General features: G+C 40.8%; 1 protein-coding gene across 3 annotated transcripts in view; it reads right to left on the reverse strand.

Annotated features, from left to right (window-relative positions):
- Positions 1–24,559, reverse strand: part of INTS9 (integrator complex subunit 9) — a 128,110-nt gene that overhangs the window by 38,850 nt on the left and 64,701 nt on the right. For all 3 annotated transcript variants that reach the window (XM_045399006.2, XM_005562965.4, XM_005562966.5), the window contains 2 exons: positions 10,465–10,585; positions 9,544–9,678 (listed from right to left, as the gene is read on the reverse strand). In XM_045399006.2, the coding sequence (XP_045254941.1) occupies positions 9,544–9,678; positions 10,465–10,585 (256 nt within the window). The remainder of the gene's footprint in view (positions 1–9,543; positions 9,679–10,464; positions 10,586–24,559) is intronic.

A 24,559-nucleotide genomic window follows, 5' to 3' on the forward strand; every position in this document is an offset into this window, starting at 1 on the left:
AAGGTTGCAGTGAGCCATGATCACGCCACTGCACTCCAACCTGGGCAACAGAGTGAGACTGTCTCAAAAATAAATAAATAAATTATAAAACTAAGCCCTAATGTCTAGGTATATGTAGCTTTTACTATACTATGCTGGGGAGTTTCACATCTAACACTCAAGTCTACCCCTGAAGTCAGGCAGAGTAGCCAAGAAGCTATTGAAATAATATGACTATTACGTTGCCTTTTCAAACCAACATAATACAAAATGTAGTATTCAAATACAGGTTCAAAAGTCACAAGCAAATCCAGTCATTTGATTTCCACAGTCAGAAAGGCCGCGACTTCAATTATCAAAAGTGCTTGCTAGTTATTGCCAATACATTTATGGGATCTTTCCAACAGGTGCTGCTTGTGTTGTTCTATTAGTATTATTTTTAAACTGTGTCCTGGGCCCTCTTTCTGGGCAGACTATACAACTGTTTGAAATAAGTTTTTTTCAGGAAAAAAGTTTTAAACCATTTCAATGTCCAACAGTGAGAAAGAGTTAAACATTTCATGGTATATCCACGGGACAGAGCACTAGACAGATATCATATGTCATGTGGTAGAATCCATGATGACCTAAGTAAAGTTCACTACACAGTTCATCAGAAAGAGCAGAAAAGCAGGCTGCAAATAGCTCTTAATGTTAGGATTCATACAATTTTTATCTTTTCTCTGAGATTTTTGTATTTTCCAAAATTACTACAATAAATACAAATTAAAATTTTCTAATCAGAAATAGAAGAAAATAATATTATTTCAAAATAAGACATCTACTATGACTCCTGACAAGACCACACATGGGCATGAGCTGCTGGCATGCTCCTAGAATCTATTTTTATTTTTATTTATTTATTTTGAGACAGGGTCTCACTCTGTGGTCCAGGCTGAAGCACACTGGTGCGGCCACAGCTCACTGCAGCCTCAACCTCCCTAACTCAAGTGATCCTCCCACGTCAGCATCCCGAGTAGCTGGGACCACAGGCGTGTGCCACCACGCCCAGCTTCTTTTTTGATTTTTTGTAGAGACGGGTCCCACTATGTTGCCCAAGCTGGTGTCGAACATCCTGAGCTCAAGCAATCCTCCCACCTTGGCCTCCCAAGGTGTTGGGATTATAGGCGTGAGCCAATGTGCTCTGCCACACTCCCAGAATCTAAACTGAAAGGACAGAGGTGCTCAGAAGCAAAGGCAGCTGACAAATGTGAGAAACTAAATCATAAATTCCTGGGGAATAAATTCCTGGGGAAACTAGGGGCCTTGGAATGAGGACAAAAGGGCAGGCAATAGCTTCTACTGCGGGTGGAGGAGAGGTTGCGCAAAAACCCTTTGTCCTTTTTTCTTTCCTCCATATTACAGTTGGCAGATTGTGGCCGGTTCAACCCCCACTCTGTGAGGAAGGAAATGCCAGAACAGCGGGATGAAGGTTCACAGAACACTAAGCCACTCCTTGGTTGTTCCCTCACACCACAAGGGCAAAGTGGTGACAAGTCAGGGAGACACTCAGGAGAAACAATGTCTGAAGCACAGATATGAGAGGAGGGGCCCTGAGGGTCAAGCAAGGAGAGCTCGCAGGGAATCAAACAAGACCACCAAGGAAGGCAGCACCTACTAAACATTGTGAGCTAAAATCTATCTCCACAGGGAGAATTAGTGAACCACAGTAGGAATATATGTATTACAATGTCCCAAAAAATATACAGAGGGAGATTAAAATGAGCAAGTGTAAGGAGAAACATCTAGAAATACTGTGAACAAAAGTATGTTTGTGTGAGGAGCAGCATGAATATGGCCGAGAATGAATTCAGGAGCTGGAAGATTTTTTTCAGGAGGCTTCATGAAGTAGATGGGAAATATATAAGAAAAAAGACATGCAATACACAAAAGTGTCAGTATCTATATACTAGAAATTCCATAAAAAGAAAAAGAAAATCAGCCAGGAGTAAGTAATTTAAAATATGACTAAGAAGTTTTTTAAGTTAAAGGAAACTGGAAGATCTCACAGACACTATATTAACAGGAAAAACACACATTGAAGAGAAATCATTGTAAAACATACAAATATTAAAGTGAAAATTCTAAAAGCAGATCCCATATAACGGAACACAAATCTAAATGCCTTCAGAGTTCTTAACAACAACAAGTGATACAAGTGGAAAATGAAGTCGTATTTCCAAAGCTTTATCCTATCAAAGTTTTTTTGCCTTTGATTTTTAATCCATCCAAGCTATCATTTAAATGTGAGAAAAAATTAAAGACACTCTTAATAATCAAGGCCTCATAGGCTTACCACTTCAAGATCCTCTAGATTCCTTCCCATTCCTCAAGTATTCCTGGAAGAATAAAAGTCAATCTAGCAGGATGTTATGAGATCCTGCATATGGAAAGTAAGGTTGAAAAACTTACAATGTATCTCAATGAAGATCACTGTTGTTGCAATAAGGAATACATTCACCACCCTATGTGTATTCTAAATGACCCAGAACTAAAATTCGAGATGGTTTCACCATGGTCAGCATGGGGTATGGTGTGCAAAGGAAGAGAGAAAGATGGGGGAGACAAGAGGACAGTGTGGCTTTGGGAGGAAACATACAGATACTGGTAAGTAAGATAGTCACAGAAAAAATAAACTAAGAAATACCTCAGAAGAATAAAAATAAAATGTGTATTTTCACATATACAGAAGGAAATTTACCCTTCTAAAGGAAGGCAAGAAAAGACTAGGAAAAGAACGAACTAAAAACATGAAAGAAGATGGCAAAACTACAACAGCCATCACAAGAAATACAAACAGGCTCACCAACCAAGAGACACTAGATTAAAAAAAAAAAAATCCCGGCCAAGCACGGTGGCTCATGCCTGTAATCCCAGCACTTTGGGAGGTCAAAGGTGAACTGATCGCTTGAGCCCAGGAGTTTGAGACCAGCCTGGGCAATATAGGAAGATCCTGTCTCTACAAAAAGGACAAAAATTACCCAGGCATGGTGACATGTGCCTGTAGTCCCAGCTACTTTGGAGGCTGAGGCAGGAGGACTGCTTGAATTGCAGAGGCAGAGGCTGCAGTGAGTTGAGACCACACCACTGTACTCTAGCCTGGGCGACACAGCAAGACCTTGTCTCAGAAACAAACAAACAAACAAACAAACAAACAAACAAACAAAAACCAAACCAAACCTGGGAAAAAGCCTCTTGGCTTTTAATGCAGTTTTTATAGAGAAAAAAAAGAAAGCATCGAAGCATTCTGATAAAAAGAATAACTGATTGATAAAATATAATGATCATGAATATATGGACTCCTGAGTATACAGCATAGAAATATTAAAAACTAAAAATTGGTAAAACTACAGTGAGAAATAATCAACAACTAACACACCCTTTTCAGAAATCAGTAGCTAAGCAAAGATGTAAGACTTGAATGATGCAAAACACTCAAATACATATAGAAATATTTTACCCAACAGTGAATACACATTCTTTTCCAAGACACGTAGAGAACATTTACAAAAATAGATTGTGCTTCAAAGGAAGCCTAATCAAATTTCAGTCCATCAGGATATGTTTATTATAATGCAAAAGATTAGACTCTTGAAACATAGGCTTAAAAAAATTTCCTCTAATCCTATGTCTAATCAGACTGGATGGACTAGAAACAATTATACTGTAAAATAACCTTTGGTTATTTAAATCATGAACATTATAAAGAATATTATGACATACTTAGAGATGAATGACAAAGCACTGCGTATCAAAAATGTAACAGAGTAAAATTATACTAAGATACAAACTGGTTGCTTTAAATACATTTGTGGAAAAGCAAACACTGAAACGCACTTAGTAAAAACAGTAAATCTGAAGTAAAGAAGGAAGGAAGGAAATAAAGGGCAGAACAAAGGATGAAAATACAACCAAAACAATTAAAAGCAAAAACTTATTTTTTGAATAAAATCAATAATATAGACAATCTTCTGGCAAGTCTGATCAAGAAGATGATGAAAATAAAATTTAGAATGAAAACAGACTTACACAAAAAGGTTAAACAAATAAAAGAGGATTATAAATAGCTCTATACCTATGATTTTGAAAACCTAGGCAAAAAGGACAAATCTCTGCCAAAATTCTGGCACAATTTTGGCCCAGAAAACGTAGTTCAATAGTGGTCATCCAGATCCAGACAGTTTTATGGAACATTTGACCAAACTTTCAGGAAAAGATAATCCCTACCTCATATATTTTTTCTGACATTAGAAAAAGAGGGAAAGGCTCCCAAATCACCTTATGAGATGAACATACCTTGGTTTCTGACAAACAAAGGTAGTATAAGAAAATAATGTATGGGCCCATTTTTCACCTATGACTATAGATTATAAACTTCAATAAAATACTCACCAACTCATTCCTGGAGAGTATTTTAAAAATAATAGATTGTAATCAAGCAAGATTTATCCCAGGAATACTGGATGGTTGAACGTGAGCAAAGCTAACACTGCAATTCACTACACTAATGGTCTCAAAGGAGAGAAATCAAAGTTGATCGCACATGCTCAATAGCATTTGATAAAGTATAACACTTATATCTGACTTTTAAAAAATCAGAAAGCTGGGGATAAAGGAGACACTCCTTAGCTTGACAAATAAAAATGGTGTAGTAAGCACGATGTTTAACGAAGAAACTACAAAAGCTTTCCTTTAACAGTCTTATACAAGACAAGGATGTCCACTATCATCACTGCTGTGCAATACAGTATTATAGGGCTCAGTCACAAGATAAGAAAAATAAAAGATACAAAGGTTAGAAGAGAGGTGAGAAAACTGTTACTTCATTGCAAGATAATATCAATAGATAAATATCAGAATTAAGAGAATTCAGCATGGTTGCTAAATATCAAATCCATTAAAAAATTAATACTGAGACCTCATGCTCAGTAAAGGCTAGTTCTCTTCCTTCTCCATTTGGGAGGCTGCACTCTTTGGCCTCAATTTTCCTTTAACTCTCCAACCATTCTTACACAAGACTATTTTTTCTTCCTTCCACTGTCTGTTGGTAAAAGTTCCCTATGGCTCAGTCTTTGGCCCTCGGCCCTTTATCTAGATTTTTTTTTGTTTTTTGAGACAGAGTCTCTCTCTGTTGCCCAGGCTGCAGTGCAATAGTGCGATCTCCGCTCACTGCAACCTCCACCTCCCAGATTCAAGCGATTCTCCTGCTTCAGGCTTCTGAGTAGTTGGGATTACAGGTGAACACCACCACACCGGTTAATTTTTGTATTTTTAGTAGAGATGGGGTTTCACCATGTTGGCCAGGCTGGTCTTGAACTCCTGACCTTGTGATCTGCCTGCCTTGGTCTCCCAAAGTGTTGGGATTACAGGCATGAGCAATCATGCTCAGTTAGATTTTTAAAATGTGACAACTCTCCAGTCTGTCTCCAGACTTGCCTCCACATCCCAGTTCCAGCCCCATATTTCCATTTGTCTAATGTTCTCAAATTCACATTCATGAAACCTACTACCCTCTTCTGCAACAAATGGTCCTCTGCCAACTCTTCCTTGTTAACTGGATTAGTGGCCATTAACACCATTCTCAATGTCATGCAGACATAAGATCTCTAATTTTTATTCTTTCTTTTCTGAAGACAGTGGGCATTCAACAAATATTTCTTGCATTAAAGACCTGCCAATGTTTTAACTCTTTTCTCCATTCTTACTGCCTTCAGGCTTAATCCAAAGCCTTATTTCTCTATGTTTATCAGAATTATACAGCAGCCTGTGATATTCTTCCTAGTTAGTAAAGATTCTACTCAAATAGACCAGGGGTTAGCAAAGTTTGCTGTAACATTTAAAGTAGAATTCTGCCATTATAACCTTTTTTTTTTTTTTTTTGAGACAGGGTCTTGCTCTGTTGCCCAGGCTAGAGTACAAATGGCACAAACATGGCTCACTGCAGCCTCAACCTCCCAGGCTGAAGCAATCCTCATGCCTCAGCCTCCTGAGTAACTGGGACCACAGGCGTATGCCACCACACCTGGCTTCTTTTTTTTAAATTTTTTGTAGACATGGGGTCTTGCCATGTTGCCCAGGCTGGTCTTGAATTCCTGGGCTCAATCATCTTGCCTTGGCCTCCCAAAATGCTGTGATTACAGGCATGAGCCACCCTGTCCAGCCTATGGTGTATATTGAGCCATAAACATTCCATAAACAAACGGGTGTGGCTGTACTTCAACAAAATATTATATGCCAAAATAGGTGGCATGCCACATTTAGTGCCCAGGCCACAGTTTGCTAACTGTGCAATTAGACTATCAAGTTTTTCAAACCAAAACTTTTCTCATCCCTGCCAATTCAACACAGAATCCAATTACGTGGGTAAAGAAAAATCTAATTTTTTTCTTTTTTACATATAACACAGGTCGCCAGCTAGAAATTAAAATTAATTACTTAGGTATGTTGCTCATTACTTTCAAGACATTATTTTCCCTTTAAATTTATGAATCTTGTAAGAATAATTTACTGGAAATTACATCAATAGTACTGTAAAGGCTTTGAACTAAGCAGGACAAATCAGAAGAGTTGGCAGCCAAGTCATCTTTCTGTCTTTTATGGAAGAACACATCAGGAATGATAGAAGATGCCAATAAAAAATTTTGATTCAATGAACCAGATGATGGTGACATTGATGGGCTTTTGATTTCAATAACCAGGAAGGGCCCAGAATTCCGCTAGATGGAGGAAAAAATAGCAGCGTCCCCTCTAGACCCTGAGATGAAACTTGGCTATAAAAGAAAGTATAAAGAAATAATGCAGAATGGCAGCTCAGACATCCTATTATTCCCCACTAGAGCACAGCATGGTTCTCCCCATATTAAAATGGGTCTGTTAATTATTGACTTAGCCATTCCATAATGCATGCATATATCAACACATCATGCATACCATAAATATATACAATTTTTATTTGTAATTAAAAGATGAATAATTTCTTTACTTATGGATAGTGCTCTCACAAACATGGTGAATGTTCTTCACACCCACTGAACTTTGTGTAAGAAGCATGGTCAGCACCAACTCCACAGAGTGACACGGTACAAGAAGGGCAAAGATGATCTGTATGCTGAGGGAAAGTGGCTTAATGGCAGGAAGGAGTGGCTACGCAGGCAGACCAAGCCAATCTTCTGGAAAAAGGCTAAAACTACAAATGAGATTGTGCTAAAGCTTAAGTGTTGGGCCCAACTGCAGATCTAAGAGAATGCTGGCTACTAAGAGACATAAGCATTTTTAACTGGGAAGGGATAAAAGGAGAAAACGCCAAGTGATCCAGTTCTTAGCTTCATTTTTGTTTGTATTATGAAGACAATAAAAATTTGAGGTTATGTTAAAAAATAAATAGGCCAGGTGTGGTGGCTATAGTCCTAGCTACTTGGGAGGATTGCTTGAGCCCAGGAGTTTGAGATTACCAGTGAGCTATGATTGCACCACTGTACTCCAGTCTGAGTGACAGAACAAGACCTTCTCTCTCTCTGTAAATGGATGTAGATAAATAAATGGAATATGGACTCCCACAAGTTACCTCATGTATCTATATACCCATTCAACAGCTAACTAATGTCCCCCACTCCCTATTACAAACATAGAAATAACCAACATTCAGGAAATGAACAGTAAATTATTTAGAAATACCTAAAAAGGAGTAAGTATCACATTCATAACAATGTTTATATGTGCTGGGCTTCTTGCTAAATATGACTGGAATGAGTAACTTAAAACCTTCCAATAGTTTCCCTCTCCATATTAAAATAAAACCAAAATTCTTCCTCACAGCCTGCTAGCACTACATGACATGGTGTCTGCCACTCTCTTGGACCTCACTGCTGACCACCATGCTGAGACCACAATAGCCTTCTCTGCCCTTCAAATTATTCTTGCTTTAGGGGCCCTTCACTGGCCATCCCTTTATAATACAAACACTCACAGCTTCACGTGGCTGATTTTTCTGTTTTTCTTTTTTTCTTTCTCTTTCTTTTTTTTTTTTTTTTTTGAGACGGAGTCTTGCTCTGTCACCCAGGCTGGGTGCAGCACACGATCTCGGCTCACTGCAACCTCTGTCTCCCGAGTTCAAGTGGTTCTCCTGCCTCAGCTTCCCAAGTAGCTGGGACCACAGGTGTACACCATCACACCTAATTTTTGTATTTTTAGTAGAGACGGGGTTTCACCATGTTGGCCAGGTTGGTCTCGAACTTCTGACCTAAAGTGATCCACCTGGCCGGGCGTGGTGGCTCAAGCCTGTAATCCCAGCACTTTGGGAGGCCGAGACGGGCGGATCACGAGGTCAGGAGATCGAGACCATCCTGGCTAACGCGGTGAAACCCCGTCTCTACTAAAAAATACAAAAAACTAGCCGGGAGCAGTGGCGGGCGCCTGTAGTCCCAGCTACTTGGGAGGCTGAGGCAGGAGAATGGCGTAAACCCCGGAGGCGGAGCTTGCAGTGAGCTGAGATCCGGCCACTGCACTCCAGCCTGGGCAACAGAGCGAGACTCCGTCTCAAAAAAAAAAAAAAAAAAAAGGGATCCACTTGCCTTGGCCTCCCAAAATGCTGGGATTTACAGGCATGAGTCACCATACCCAGACTTTTTTTTTTTTTTCTTGAGGCAAAATCTCACTCTGTTACCCACACTGGAGTGCAGTGGCGCAATCTTGGCTGACTGCAACCTCTGCTTCCCAGGCTCAAGCGATCCTTCTGCCTTAGCCTCTTGAGTAGCTGGGCCCACAGCATGTGCCACCACACCCGGCTAATTTTTGTATTTTTTGTAGAGACAGGGTTTTGCCATATTGCCCAAGCTGGTCCTGAACTCCTAGGCTCAAGCAGTTATCCCATTTTGGCCTCTCGAAGTGATGGGATTACAGGTGTGAGCCACTGCGCCCAGCCAACATGGCTTACCTCTCCAGATCTCAGTTAAGTGAGATCTTCCCACCGGTTTTCCTGGGCACCCAATCTAAACCAGTCTCCAGTGCTCTGAAAATCATCCTGATTTACTGTTTTCAGTACTTGTATCACAATTGGAAATGGCCATACACTTTATTTTTTTACCTACTATACACCATCCTCTCCCCAACATCATCAACTCCCCTACAACATAAAATCCACAAGAGTGGCTTTGCCCATTGGTCACCACTGAATCCCCAATACCCAGATGTGTGCATGACACTTGACACTTGGCCCTTGGGAAGGATTTTAAACAGCTAATATTTGCTGAGTAAATGCATAACTATCTGTGTCCCACATTAGGCTATGGTCTTTGGAAGGACTGTGGGAATTTCAGAACCCTAGTGGTGACCCTCAAGGTAGCAGGACTATTTCAGAGAAACCTGTAGGCCAAAATGTTGGGATTCAAATAGTCTACCTTGGCTAGAGAGTATCTGTAGAAAACCAAATTGGGAAGATTTAAAAATGGCTGATGGTACCCTGGACACATTCCGAATTTGAGTTAAGTAACCAAAAAGCTGAGTTGCAAGAAGAGAATTTGGAAATACCTGGGGGTGTGTGGTAAGCAAGGAGGATCCAGAGACATAAGACACTTTCTCGTAATGAGACTGGATGATCCAGTTGGAGCTCCCAAGGGCATAGCCAGAGCTCAGAGGCGTCACCTGGACTGCACCAAAAAGCTCCTAAAAGAGAACCACAGTAAGAATGTGCAATGAGCTTACAGTGACAGTCACACAAGGTAATTCTGGAGGGAAAAACAACAGAAATATCCTCAGTTTAAAAACAAAAAATATTTTAAAGTAAACCAGAGACTGGGTGCAATGGCTCACGCCTGTAATCCCAGCACTTTGGGAGGCTGAGGCCGGTGGAACGCATGAACCCAGCCTGGGCAACGTGGCGAAACCCTGTCTCTACAAAAAAATACAAAAATTAGCTGGGCATGGTGGCACATGCCTGTAGTCCCCAAGTAGCTACTTGGGGCAGGAGGATCACATGAGCCTGGGAAGTCGAGGCTGCAGTGACCCGTGTTTGTGCCACTGTACTCTAGCCTGGGTAACAAAGTGGGACCTTGTCTCAGTCAATCAATCAATAAAGTAAACTACAAAGTTTAAGGAAAACAGAAAGATGATGGAGATCATCATGCTCCAAATATAGAAAGCAATCCTATAATCTGTACTTGTCACCTGAGAGCTCCAGCCCTCTTCCATATCCCTAGGCACTCAAGGTTCACACATTAAAAGGGAGAGATGAAATATTACCATACAGACCAAAGATACGCTTTGGCTTTCCTTTTTCATTTTCAGTTAGCTGTTAGGCCCTTGTTCCTGACTGGAACGGAGGAAAGAACAGAGGCTCTGGATCCTCAGTAACGGAATGGCTTTAAAAACGTAACTATAGGATCCTTCGAAACAATAACAATATGAACGGAAAGCATTCATAAATGAATGAAATGTAATATGAATACTCACAATTTTCTGAGAATATCCCACCAGCTGGATTTTACTAAGGGCAGAGTTCACCTCTTGCATTGTATAGCATCTTCTCCAGGTTGACACTTCCACTGCATCCTTGAGAGGAGAAGGTAACAGCCTGCAAATGGATCACAATATCAACTACCGGGTGAACATTTCTTCATGTTCTACAGCATTCCTTTCCAGTAATTTGTCCATTTGATCTAAATGGTTTAATTTACTGGCATATAATTGTTCATAGGATTCCTTTATGATCGTTTCTCTTTTTTTATTTTTACTTTTTTTGAGACAGAGTCTCACTGTGTCACCAGGCTAGAGTGCTACAGTGCAATCTTGGCTCACTGCAACCTCTGCCTCCCGGGTTCAAGCGATTCTCCAGACTCAGCCTCCTAAGTAGCTGGAATTACAGGTGCCCACCACCATGCCCAGCTACTTTTTGTACTTTTAGTAGAGATGGGGTTTCACCATGTTGACCATGATGGTCTCGACCTCCTGACCTTGTGACAGGCCCGCCTCAGCCTCCCAAAGTACTGGGATTACAGGTGTGAGCCACCGTGCCCAGCCATTTCTTTTCTTTTCTTTTAAATAGAGACATGGTCTTGCTATGTTGCCCAATATGTGTCAACAGAAAAACGTTTTATCATTTGCTCCAAAAGAATCAGAAGGAGACCTGAAGAGTAACTTCCCTGACATTCACTGTACAATACAGGTCCAAGTACTGGGGTGAAATGAATGCATGCCATTAGCCTCTCCTCTCTCTCCTGAAACAACACTGAACAATAGAGGAGGGCTACACACACACACGCATACACACACACACACACACACACACTCACACACACCGTTAAGACAAAGAGAATGAGAAGAGACAATAGCAAGGCATTTTAGAAAGCAGAAAGACAAATGATAACTGACTTAGTAGGCCCAGGAAAGTTCAATGCAAATGTTTAATTTCTACTGCAGAACCCACAAAAAGTATGGCAACTGAAAACAACAGGTATATCTGGAAGTTGAATCAATCTAAAAACAAGAGGAATTGTTGAAAAAATAGATGAGATTCTTAGAACCTTCCAGATCTCCTCATTCCTTCCATATAGCTCAGCGGCTGTCCCTTCTCCTCTCAGATATGCTACCAGAGATTGTTCTCTGGAGGGAGTAAAAATAGAAATCTGGACTAGGGGAAACCATCAACTGAGGCAGCCTTCCTAAACAAAAATTCATATATTTAGAGAAACAACGTTCCTCTCTTCATTTGGCTGCCAGAGCACTATGAGTAAGCTTATACCCTCCAGGGTAGGGGGCTGAAAGAATCTTCTCTGAAGAATCCGATCAGCCTCAAAGAAAAAAAATTGATGAAAAGATCCTAACACAGGGGGTTCCACAAAGAAACAGCTCAACCAGATTACTTTATGGTAAAGTCTGGAATTGAATAAGCCCTACTCATGGCACACAGACTTTCTAATTAGTTTTTTTTTTTTTTTTTAATTTTCCAACTCTTAAACATGAGCCAGCAAGCCAAGAACTACCATAAATTTGAGAAAAGTCTCTAAAATAATAAAGGCCTCAAATGGGGGCAGAGGAGCAGGTAGGGAAATTAGAAGAAATAAATTAGGCAGGTAGAAGAAAACTTTAAGTTAAACAGCTTGTCCTTACTATCGTTAGAAAATAAGATAGTATAGCTAAGACATGAGAAGAGATTGCTACAGAAAAAAGATTAAGAGAATAAAAAGAGCTGTTAGAAATTAGAAATACAATGTCATACAGAGAGTGAAAGCATGCCAACAATACATCAGAATTTCAAAATACGCGAAAAAGATTTAAAAGTTATGCAAACACGAAAGAGGCACATACATGAAAAACTAGCAAAGCTTATAAATGACATGACAGAACTCAATACAGAATTAGAAATAAAAGAAAACATCACTTTGGAAATGAAGACTAAACTACAGGTTGAGCATCCCAAATCTGAAAACCTGGACGGTGCGGTGGTTCACACCTGTAATCCCAGCACTTTGGGAGGCCGAGGTGGGCGGATTGCCTGAGCTCAGGAGTTTGAGACCAGCCCGGGCAACACTGAAACCCATCTCTACTAAAAATACAAAAATTACCTGGGTGTGGTGGCGGGCGCCTGTAGTCCCAGCTACTCAGGAGGCCGAGGCAGGAGAATCGCTTGAACCCGGGAGGCAGAGCTTGCAGTGAGCCGAGAATCTCACCACTGCACTCCAGCCTGGGTGACAGAGACTCCCTCTCAGAAAAAAAAAAAAAAAAAAATCTGAAAACCTGAGATCAGAAATGCTCTAAAATCTGCAACTTTTTGAGTGCAAACATGATGCTCAAAGGAAATGCTCACTGGATTACTTTGGATTTGGGATTTGGGATGCTCAATCAGCAATATTCCAAATTGGAAAAAATCTGAAGTCTGAAACACTTTGGTCCCAAGTATTTCACATAAGGGACACTCAACCTGTAACAGAAACACAAGAGTAGATTAACACAATAGATAATGACACAAGAAAAATGGGAAGAAAAAATAGCAAAAAGAAATGAAGAGATTTAAACAATTCAAAAGAAACAAATGTTGAAGACAGATAAGCAAGATGCCACATAAGGGTAATAGTAGTCCCTAACAGAAAACCAAGTGAGAGAATAAAAATTAATACTCATAACATTCAATTACTAAATATTATAATTACTAAAATAAAGAGACATGAAACTACACACTAAAAGAACATAGTGCACACTTGAGAATACTGACCCAGAACAATGAACGCCAGACATATTCTGGGAAAATATTTAGACAACAAGCAAACCTTTGGGATCTAGGAAAAGAGCAAGTGACTTACAAGGAAAGAAAATTAGATTTTATCAGTGGTTTTAACAGCAATGTTTAATATTAGAAAAAAATAGGAGAACATATTTAAGATACTCAAAGAAAGAAAATGCAAGCCAAGGACTATATATCTAGCAAAACTGACTTTCAAGGCCAAAGATGACAGATAAACAATTATGAACATGCAGGAACTCAGGGAATACTGTTCTTGTGATCCCATCCCGAGAAATCTACTGAAGACTGAGTTTCAGACAATCAGAATGATTAAAGAAACCAGTATGAATGGGCCAGTAGTGAGCATTAAATATACAGTTGCTAGTAGCTGACAGACTAAATGAAGGTTAAAAGGAAGGGAGGATAGTATGTAATGAATATATATTCTGACAACACAGATCTGGTACAAGTATAAAAAGAAAGTGGGGGGAAATATATATGCTCTGTTCTCCAAAGAGTACTAGAAACAGTGACCAACTGAGTAGCAATGAGCATTGCTAACAACCAAAATGGGATCTTAAAATTCCACTTCCCAAGAAAACCAGGGTTTCTTGGAGAAATGGGTAATTTAGGGCAGAGAATGTACAAGAAGAGTCTTAAACATCCTGCTATCACAGATGGCAAGGAAACAATCAAAGACTATGAGGGTCACAATAAATGACCTAGGGGACAATGAGTCTGTTTTCATGCTGCTGATAAAGACATACCTGAGACTGAGAAGAAAAGTAGGTTTAATTTGACTTACAGTTCCACATGGCTGGGGAGGCCTCAGAATCATGGCGGGAGGCGAAAGATACTTCTTACATGTCGGAGGCAAGAGAAAATGAGGAAGAAGCAAAAGCAGAAGACCCTGATAAACCCATCAGACCTTGTGAGACTTATTCACTATCATGAGAATAGCACAGGAAAAACTGGTCCGCATGATTCTATTATCTCCCCCTGGGTCCCTCCCACAACATGTGGGAATTCTGGGAGATACAATTCAAGTTGACATTTGGGTGAGGACAGAGGCAAACTGTATCAACACCTGACAAGGCTTTCAGTGTTCAAAGATGGGACAATTTCAGCTGAAACAACCACCACCACCACCACCACCACCACCCAATGGGTTGAAACCATGCAATATTTCAGAGGGGGCTGTGATTGGACTGGAGCTTTTGAGTTGCTGGGAATGTTCTCTTCCTTGACTAGTGGGGTGGCTTTAAGAGTGGTTGCTGTATAGTAATTTATTAAGCAATATATTAGTTTTGTGTGTTTTGATAACTGTGGGTTTTTTTTTTTTTTTTTCTTGCTGCTGTTGTTTTTAGACAAGGTCTTGCTCTATCACCCAGGCTGGAGTGCAGTGGAATAATCACAGCTCACTGCAGCCTCAACTTCCTAAGCTCAAGTGATCCTCCTGCCTCAGCTTCCAAAGTAGCTGGGACTATAGGTGTGTGCCACCATGCCCGGCTCGGTATATTTTTTGTAGAGATGGGATTTTGCCACGTTGCCCATGCTGGACTCAAGCGATCTGCCTGCCGTGGCCTCCCAAAGTGCTGGGATTATGGGCATGACTAATATCTGTGTTTTATATTACAATAAAAAGGTTAATTTAACAATCAGAAGAATTTATGTTAACAAATATTACAGTAGGAATGAAACACGGATAGAAAGCTTGGGAAATGAAGTTAAGGGAATTCTGCAGAAGAACAAACAAAAAGAAAAACAGATGGAAAAGAGGAGAGAAAAATATTTACATGACAATCTAGGAAGTTCAGCATCTAATAGCAAGAGTTGCAGAAAGACAGAACACAGAAAAGGGAAGTAGAAAACTTTTTTTTTAAACCAGAATTAAAATTCTTAATTTTCTAAATTGGGAATTGGCAAACCTTTTCCATAAGTGGTTGCAGGTATTTTAAGCTTTGCAGATCACATACAGTCTCCACCACAACTATTCAGCTTAGCCGCGAAATAGCATACACAATGTGTAAATAAGCGTGGCTGTGTTCTGATAACGCTTTATAAAAACAGTGGTGGGCCAGATTTGGCCCAGAAACAGTGCTGGCCAACAGTTGCCACTCCTGTTCTAAATTGAAAGGGCCCATTAAGTACTCAGCACATGAATGAAACTGCTTTAGTAAGATCCATCATCATGAACGCAAGGAATAAAGATTCTAAAAGCTATCATATGGGAATCAAGAGGTACAAACTAAAGATGTAGGCTCAAAACAGCACTGGACATTTCAACAACGCTCCTGGAAGCTAGAAGAAAATATAATAATGTTTTCAACATTGTAAGAGAAAATTATATCTAATGTAGATTTCTGTCAAATAGTTTGAGGGTTATTCCTACCAAATAGTTTTAGATGTGCAGATTCAGAAAATTTACTTCCCACACATTCTTTGTCAGGGAGTTGCTGGAGGATGTGGCCTGAAAAATCAAGGAGTAAACAAGAAAATGGAAGACTGAGAAAACAGAGCTTCTAACAGAAGCAAAAGAAGTCCTTGGGATAATGGTGAGGAAAATCCTCAGCTGAAAGCCATGGCATTGGGCCCAAGACAGCTGACATCAGAGAGAGAAGGCTGGGGAGAGGACTTTTCAAGGAGATAAAAGTTGTCTGAATACCTACGGAGACTGAACATGATGGGTGGCAGGATATGCCACCCCAAAATATGCCACTTCAGCATAAAGGTTAGTTTGAGGTAAAGGCACCTGAGAAACAGCAGGTGCAGGAAGAGCTCTCTGACCTCCTCTTTTTCTTCCTGAAAGGAGATGAAATCCCCATATGGAAGATGTCCTCCCTATAGCAGGAGGAAAGTAACACTTTATCTGTAGGGAAAGGGAATGGAGTTCGAGAAAAACCTGTACCAGCAAACCTTGTTAAACCCTGATCTTCCCAGTCACTTCTCCACCCAGTTGACTGCTCTGGCCCAAGTCCCCTTCCCTTGTCACATTTTCCCAACGTCCTGCTCTTTGTCCAACTCAGTGTCTGTGTTCAACTCTAACTGCTCCTTTGGGTCTTCATTCTCCTGTGCGGACTCCTACATATATGTAATTTAATCAAATGTGTATGCCTTTCTTCTGTTAACCTGTTTTTTGTCAGTTTAATTCTTAGGCACAACTGGATACCCTAAGAGGGTAGAGGAGAAATTTGTAATCACTTACAAACATATTGAGGAGAGACAAGTAGGGGAAGAGTATAGAGACAATAGGTACATAAAATTACTACACAAATAAGAAAACAAGGTAATTAACTCAAGGGAAAACAAAAAGTTGCACAAGATAGAAAAAACAATCCTAATAATCTTATATGGCCGGTGAATTGCATTTATACAGCCATAACAATGGAAACACTGAATTAAGATTTAACCAGAGCAGCACATAGATCAAATCGTTCCTATGCTTTTTACCCTTGTTTCTTTAGCAACAAAGTATCAATGATCCATTGTCATTACCTTCTACATAAACAGATACATGAAGATTTTCTTATTCACTTATCTTAGGTACACATAGTGAACTGCTTTAGGTTTTGCAATATTTATTCTATACGTATTTACTTAGCACTGACTGTGGTCTCAGGACGTAAGTCACATAAGGGGAACGACACGCACAATACAGGGCTTCTGTTCACACTGTGCTTAAGTCTAAGAAAAATTTAACAGAACAAGGCAACAAAAGGGATGCCAAAGGACTCGAGTCATTCTTGCCTACAGGCTGGCCTTCCCTCCCAGAAAGGCCTAAACAATATACTACAAATGCAAATCTCAAGATCGTATCATCCCCCAACTTCAATGGTTCACCAATACATTGAGGATAAAATCCAAGGCTCTCAGCATGACTTCCTAAGGCCCTTCTTTATCTGGGCGCTGCTTTTGCCTGTACTGTCTATACCGGGCTTTTTCAGTGCAAGGCCCTGCCTGCCTGCACCCCACCTACCTAAGTCCCTCTGTCTTCTACATTTTGAGTGGACAACACTTACTTGCTCTTGCTTAAAACCTAGACACATTTGTCACTTTCTCTCAGATCTTGTGACCCCAGTCTAGGCTAGGTGCACACTCACATGCTCTTCAGGAAGGCTGGCTGGCCCTGAGTCTGGCAGGAGTGCAGGGAAGTGGCACAGAAGCTCCCTCTGGACTGAGGCCACCTCAGGGTCTGCTGCTCCTGCATCTCTTACCTCCACATCCCCATAACTCACGACTGCCTGCTTTGAGGAAGGAGATATTTCTCTCAGAGGCACTGGTAAATAAGGAAAAAAGAGAATTTACAACCAGACAAGTCTAGGTTTACATCCTGGAGTTAGCTCTTCACCTCCAAGCCTCAGTTTCCTCATCTATAAAATGGAGAGACTACCTTCCTTTGAGAGTTTCTCTGCAATGGGGAAATGATGTATAATATAATGCATGTGAAGTGTCTGGTGCAGAAGAGATGCTGAGTCAAGGTTTGTCTCCAGCCCTGCTCCAACACAGCCCCAGGAGCATATGCATTTCTCTACAATACTGCAGTGGACTCCAACCCAAGGAGATTGACTCTGACTGGCAGCAACGATTCTGAACTTGAGAGGCCTCAAGGAAAAACCCAAGGTTCTACCCAGCTTTGACTCCTCCTTTAAGTTCTCAGGATCAGGCAGCCCAGGGGCTTGAACCTCCTGGGGCTGCCCTGCACAGAAAATGAAGACCTCTCACTTTGGGCCCGGTAGCAGCCAAAGAGTTTCTTGACTTAAAAATGCCAGAGCTGGAAGGCTGTCATGGGAGTGGCTAGAGGGCAGGGACTGTGATGAATAATGATGAATAACACTTGCAACCCCCAACCACATCTCTCCATTCAGTTGAATTTCTTTCACATTGTCCCCAGCTTTGCCAGGGCCCTGCAACAGTCACCTCTCTTAAAGGCTGACTAGAAAGTCACATACAAGGCCAGAACTATGCCTGCTTTCTTTCTGTGATTTTCCTTACCCATTATTTGACAACCAGTACTGCCATTACCCAGAACACCATACCACGTGGGCTTTCCTTCCTGCTAGCTCTGTCTTCTCTTGATGGCCCTTCCCAGCACAGTCTCCCCTTTCCATCTAGGACAACACCCTGTGAAAATTCAGCAGACTAAGAACTGGAACAGCCTAGCTAAAAAAGAGGCTTTGGTCACTTTAATGTTTTCATTGTGTGCTGGAGATGAAACAGTCTTATATTCAGCTGATTGAGTACTAGCAGTGTTCTGACCGAACCCTTAGAAGGGAAAGAGGGAATCATGAAGATGCAAAGCATCTACAACTTTTGTCCTCAACAGCCCAGAACTTATTTCTAGAGAAATTACTGGTGTTTCAAATAGGGACACAATTTTCTTAAGCAAAACAAAAGGCTCCTGAAGATCCAGGTATATTTCAGCCTGAATCTTTCCCATCTTTTCTTTTGAAGTAAATGGTATGGAAATCATAAACTTACGTTCTACAAAAACTGAAGAAAGCATGTTTATACAGAAATTTTCACTACAGGTGATTTTTGCTAATCAGATCCATAGAACACTGTAGTTAGAAGGAGAACAGTCGTGTTAAATTCGCCTTTTGTTTTGTATTTTACTAATACCCACTGAAAAGAGTAACGTGTATCTTTTTATCCCATTGTATCATATGATTCACACAGCAATATTTTTTTCGTTTTTGTCTCCTCAGCACTGAGCACAGTGCCCAATATAAATGACACTCAAAAGAAAAAAAGTTCAGTTGCTATCCCAGGAAAGAAAAGAACCAGCAATGCAATTATCAACATGTCCCCTCTGAACTGCACCACGTTTGGGTAGAGGTGAGCCCTATAACTGCGAGAGGTGGTGAAAAAAAGCAGGGAGGAGCTCAGGGGTAACCCAGAAGAGGAAAGTCAAGTCATCCCCACTGCCTCTGGTTCAGTCTGACCTGCCCGGTTCAGGGTTTTGTGGCAGGTGCTTCTGCCATGGCTCCAAGTGACCCCCACCTACAGGATTCACCCCCTTGTGGAATCCTCTCCTGAGTGTGAGCTGGATCAAGTGGCTTGCTTCTAATATGACAAAGATGATGATGGGCTGTCACTTCAGTGGTTAGGTTACAGAAGACTAGGACTTCTATCTTGCTCACTCTCTTGCCCGCTTGGAATGGTCTCTTTTTCCTCATTCAAGCCCTACTCAATCTGCCCAGCCCAGCCTAAGTCTTGCCATTTAGCCTCTATTTTCTCTGCTTGACAAGCTCCTTGAGTAGAGCGACTAAATCTTAAACTTTTTTGGGTATTTTTCTACAAACTTATCAAAATACCAGGCATTTGGTAGTTACTCAACAACTCTGAAATTCTCTGAATTTCATATTTCTGCCCACAAAGTCCTTTTGCTGACATCCTCTTTTATTCTTTCTAGATATTTAGTTACTTTGTTGTGCTTCCGCTATCTCCTAACACATCTTGTCTAACTTAGCTTTCCCAGAAACTCTCCTTAGGCTTACTTGAGGTCCCAATTACGGAGAGGCATTTATAGAGCCATTTAAAGCCATTAGAATTATTGGCTGATTTTGGATAAGAAGGATAAGGAAACCCAGAGGGAACTAGTTCTGTGTTTCTCTGGCTTTCTAATTTATCAAAGTCAAGTTCTCAGAGTCTAAATGCTTCATAAGTACTTTCTAAAGGATTTCATTGTTTTGCTTTGTTCTTACCACACTTGAATGCCTGATGAACTTCTTTCCCAGGGCTCTGACATGATGCCAAAGCTCTGCGGCCTCTTCCTCCATCCTGCCAGCAAAAGCAGCACGCTTTTGTGTTTTTATTAAACATTAAGACTTTTAAGTCCAGAAGGACCACTTGGAAGGTGGTAAGTAAAAAACTGGCTGGGCATTAAGTGTTTGTTGAATGAATGAATGAATGAACAAAATTAATGTAAGGAGAGAATACAAAGAAGATAGGAATCAAGAAAGTTCCCCGCCTGACTCTCATCACAGCAAAGGGCTTAACATGCCCGTTGGGGCTGGGATGGACTGGGTATGTTGGCAGAATAAGGACCCATATGGAGTTTGTGGAGCCTCAAAATGAAGTATGTTTCAATATTAACCAGAAACTAGGTTATAACCCCTGATGTTTATTTTAGATCAAATTATTGCTTAAAAAACAGCAATTGCTTAGGCTACCAAAGCATGACAGGAACAACTCTTGAGAGCAAGTCAACGATCTCTGTTCTAATCCTATGCTCATGGAAAAATTTCTTACCCATAATTTGAGGTCTTAAGTGGACTTCCTGGCTAGCACAGAGTGTCCTAGATAGAGGAGCCACTCTAGTTCTGGAGCCAGTCAGAGGTCTTACTTTAAAGTGATTAATCAGGATTTTTGTTTGTCACTCTACATCCTGGGAGTCTGGTCAGCATGAATCAGTCCCTCAGAGGCTAATCAACTCCGAGTGAAATGAAACAGTGAAGTGACCGGAATCGCAAAGCCCAACCAGCTGTGATTACTCCGTCAAAGCACTGCTGCTCTCTGAGGGCCTGCCTTAAGGAGCCTCTCTCTGGACAACTTTCAGATCTCTAACACAAGTGGACTTAGAGATAATTTAATTCTTATTTTACAGAAAAGATTGAGTCTAAGAGTCTGAGTGACAGTGACAGCTAACTACAGGTAACAGTGGAATTTGAAAACCGTTTTCCTTCTGTCCACTTGACTACCTTGCTCTCATCGGAAAGGCAGTGTCTGAAGGTACCTTACGCTGTGGAAGACAGATGTGTTCTGGTTAACAAAAGCAGATTATGTAAGCCATTTATCTTATTAAAGGAGACAAGGACACTGGCATTTATTGAGCACCTACTGGGTGACTGGCATAATTTTAAGAACTTAGTCATATTACTCATTTAGTCCTTACAACAATCCTATTAAGTTGTTAATATCACTCCTATTTCATGAAGGAGGAAATAGAGCCTAGAAGAAATAAGTTGCCACAGTTACCAAAAAACAGATCTGAAATTCGAATACCAGTCTATTTGACCTCCAAGTACACACTTTTCTCTTCTCTTCCTATCATACAGTTAGTTGATAAACTGTACGCATACCCAAGGGGTGTCAGAGCAGAGGAACTTCAACTTGAACATGCATGGTTTTAAGTCTTTTTCGTTTTGTTTTGTTTTGTTTTGAGATGGAATTTCACTCTTGTTGCCCAGGCTGGAGTGCAAATGGCACGATCTCGGCTCACCGCAACTTCCACCTCCTGGATTTAAGCGATTCTCCTGCCTCAGCCTCCCAAGTGGCTGGGACTATAGGTGTGACGAATTTTGTATTTTTAGCAGAGATGGGGTTTCACCATGTTGGTCATGCTGGTCTTGAACTCCTGACCTCAGGTGATCCACCAGCCTTGGCCCCCCAAAGTGCTGAGATTACAGGAATGAGCCATCATGCCTGGCTAGTTTTAAGTCTTCTGTAAGGTATGAAGCCACATTTCAAGTTTCAAGTATTAAAAACTGCCATAAAAATTCAGCCAAGAATATATCAATGCTTAATTGCTTAATGCTTGCATGAGGATGATGACAATATATTGTAATGATTTATCCTTATTGTAACTGTAGATTTCTAATCTTATAAAAAATGTTAGCTTTATACAAAAGAAGTACTAGAGGTGGGGTTACTTTCTTAAGTGGAGTATCTTCCTTTACATTTTTCCATTAAAAACCTAAACTTAAGTGAGTGTGGGAAAGTCAGAGACCCAAAAATTATATTGTGAGGGATTCTCCTTTTCCTTCCCCTTCAAAATCCATCTCTTTTTCAAGAGTAAACTGTAATGTCAAAGTTAGGAAGAAGGATGGCTAACTTCTTTGATATAAATCTCAAGGAGCACTGTCAACTGAGGCAGGAAGTTATACAGCTGCCAAAAAGTAGGAGTAATAGTTTTTTTTTTTTTTTGGTACATGTACTAATAATAAATCAAATGCTAATTCGAACTAACTTCAAATGATTTATGAGAATTTGTCAGATTCTTTTGACTGAGTTTGAAAATTTTTAATTTACTGTTTTCTTTAGTTGATAGTTTTATTAGTAATGTAAGCTACTAAGATGTATTAATTCTAGGCACTTGACAAGATCTGCTTTGAGTCTGCCTATATATAGTGTAAGTCAAAAACTGGGGGCTCAAGTCTCAAATCGAGTACCTCTCAAAGTACCTCTCAAAGAGGTACTTTGCTCAGATCATACGGGATTTTATTCTAATGTAGCAGCCAACATTTCTAAAAAGATTTTTTAAAAGTCACATTTACAACATCTAGACTTTGAGTTCTAAGGAAGGCTTGGCAACTGTGGGCTCACATTCCCATATGGCCACGATCTGCTGGAGTTGCAAGTCAGCTGCCCCTATAGAGGGGTGTGGTCACTGGTCCACATTTTCCACCAGCCCATCCCACTCCGGTGTGTACCTTCCTCAGCCCTGTAGGCATGTGGACCTGTGATCCCTACTTTGGAAGACCTGGACAGGCAAAGCGCAAGAATGAAGAAAATAACAACAACAACAACAACAACAAAAAGAATGAAAACATAAAGAGAAGATACAGCCTACATAATGGGAAAAATTTTGGTGAACTAGATAGCAAAAAATAGCGTTTGTCAATGTAGCATGCCACAGTAGTTTGGGACGCTAGATATCAACTAGCTTGTGATAGAGAGAAATCTAAAGGTGATGTAAATCCCTTAGCACAAACATTGTCCAAATGCAGCACTTTTAGAACTCTGGTCCAAGATTAAATTCTAGGTGAATATTTCAAAAGAACTCTTTCGCTTGATGCCAATTAAAGAATAAATAGATCTTATGGCCAAGCACAGTGGCTCATGCCTATAATCCCAGCACTTTGGCAGGCTGAGGTAGGCGGATCACTTGAGTTTGAGACCAACCTGGCCAACATGGTGAAACCCAAAAAATACAAAAATTACTGAGCATGGAGGTGTGCACCTTTAGTCCCAGTTACTCAGCAAATTGATGAGGGATAATCGCTTGAACCCTGGGAGGTGGAGGCTGCAGTGAGCCGACATTGCACCACTGTACTCCAGTCTGGGTGACAGAGACCCTGTCTCAAACAATTAAAAAAAAAAAAAATAGCTCTTCAAATTCTTCCACCACTTCTAATATTTATGCTGAATTTATCTAGGAGAAAAAGAGAACACAGCTATGGAGTGTCTCTTTCACACCTCAGTATATTTTCCAATAATTAGACTCTTCCCTTTCTCTACCAATAACTATGGCTCATCTCATGCTGTCATGCTCAAAAATCAAAGCACAATCCTTGGCCAGGGTGAGAATCAAAGACGGCCTTCTCCAAAAGTGCAAGTTACTACTCTCCTTGCTCCTCCACCAAGTTAGTCTCAACAGTTTCTGATTTTTGCCCACAGTTCAACTAGCAGCTTCTTTTAAAAGGGCGATTTCCATTCTATTATAAAGATACATGCAAGTGTATGTTCACTGCAGCCCTATTCACAATAGCAAAGACATGGAATCAGCCAAAATGGCCATCGGTGATAGACTGGATTAAAAAAATGTGGTACCTATATACCATGGAATACTATGCAGCCATAAAAAGGAATGAGATCATGTGTGTTGCAGGGACATAGATGGAACTGAAGCCATTATCCTCAGCAAACTGAGGAACAGAAAACCAAACACTGCATGTTCTCACTTTTAAGTGGGAGCTAAACAATGAGAACACATGGACACAGGCAGGGGAACAACACACATTGGGGCCTCTCAGGGAGGGCGGAATGGGGAGAGAGAGCATTGGGATAAACAGCTAATGCATACGGGGCTTACTACCTAGGTGATTGGTTGACAGGTGCAGCAAACCACCATGGCACATGTTTACCTATGTAACAAACCTGCATGTCCTACACGCATATCCCAGAACTTAAAATGAAAAAACTTTTAGAAAGGGAGATTTCTTGTGCATCTTAGGAAATACCTTTCAGGCCCCTCCCTAGCCTTCTCCTCCTTTAGCCTCATTCATACTCTCCCTAATGTAGGTGGCACTTCTTTTGTGTGGCCAAATAGGAGGCAAAGAAAAAATGGCCGAGGATTGTGCCCAAGGTCACAAGAGAAAAGGTGAAGTAAGGATTTGGGGCTTCCTAAGACTTTGCCCAAGATTTGGGAGTCAGGAAATACTGCCTTTTTTTTTTTTTTTAGACAGAGTCCTCGCTCTGTCCCCCAGGCTGGAGTGCAGTGGCGTGATCTCAGCTTACTGCAACCTCTGCCTCGCAAGTTCAAGCGATTCTTCTGCCTCAGCCTTCTGAGGAGCTGGGACTACAGGTGTCCGCCACTATGCCTGGCTA

This window comes from Macaca fascicularis, chromosome 8 (assembly GCF_037993035.2).
Source record: "Macaca fascicularis isolate 582-1 chromosome 8, T2T-MFA8v1.1".
Classification (NCBI taxonomy): Eukaryota; Metazoa; Chordata; class Mammalia; order Primates; family Cercopithecidae; genus Macaca; species Macaca fascicularis.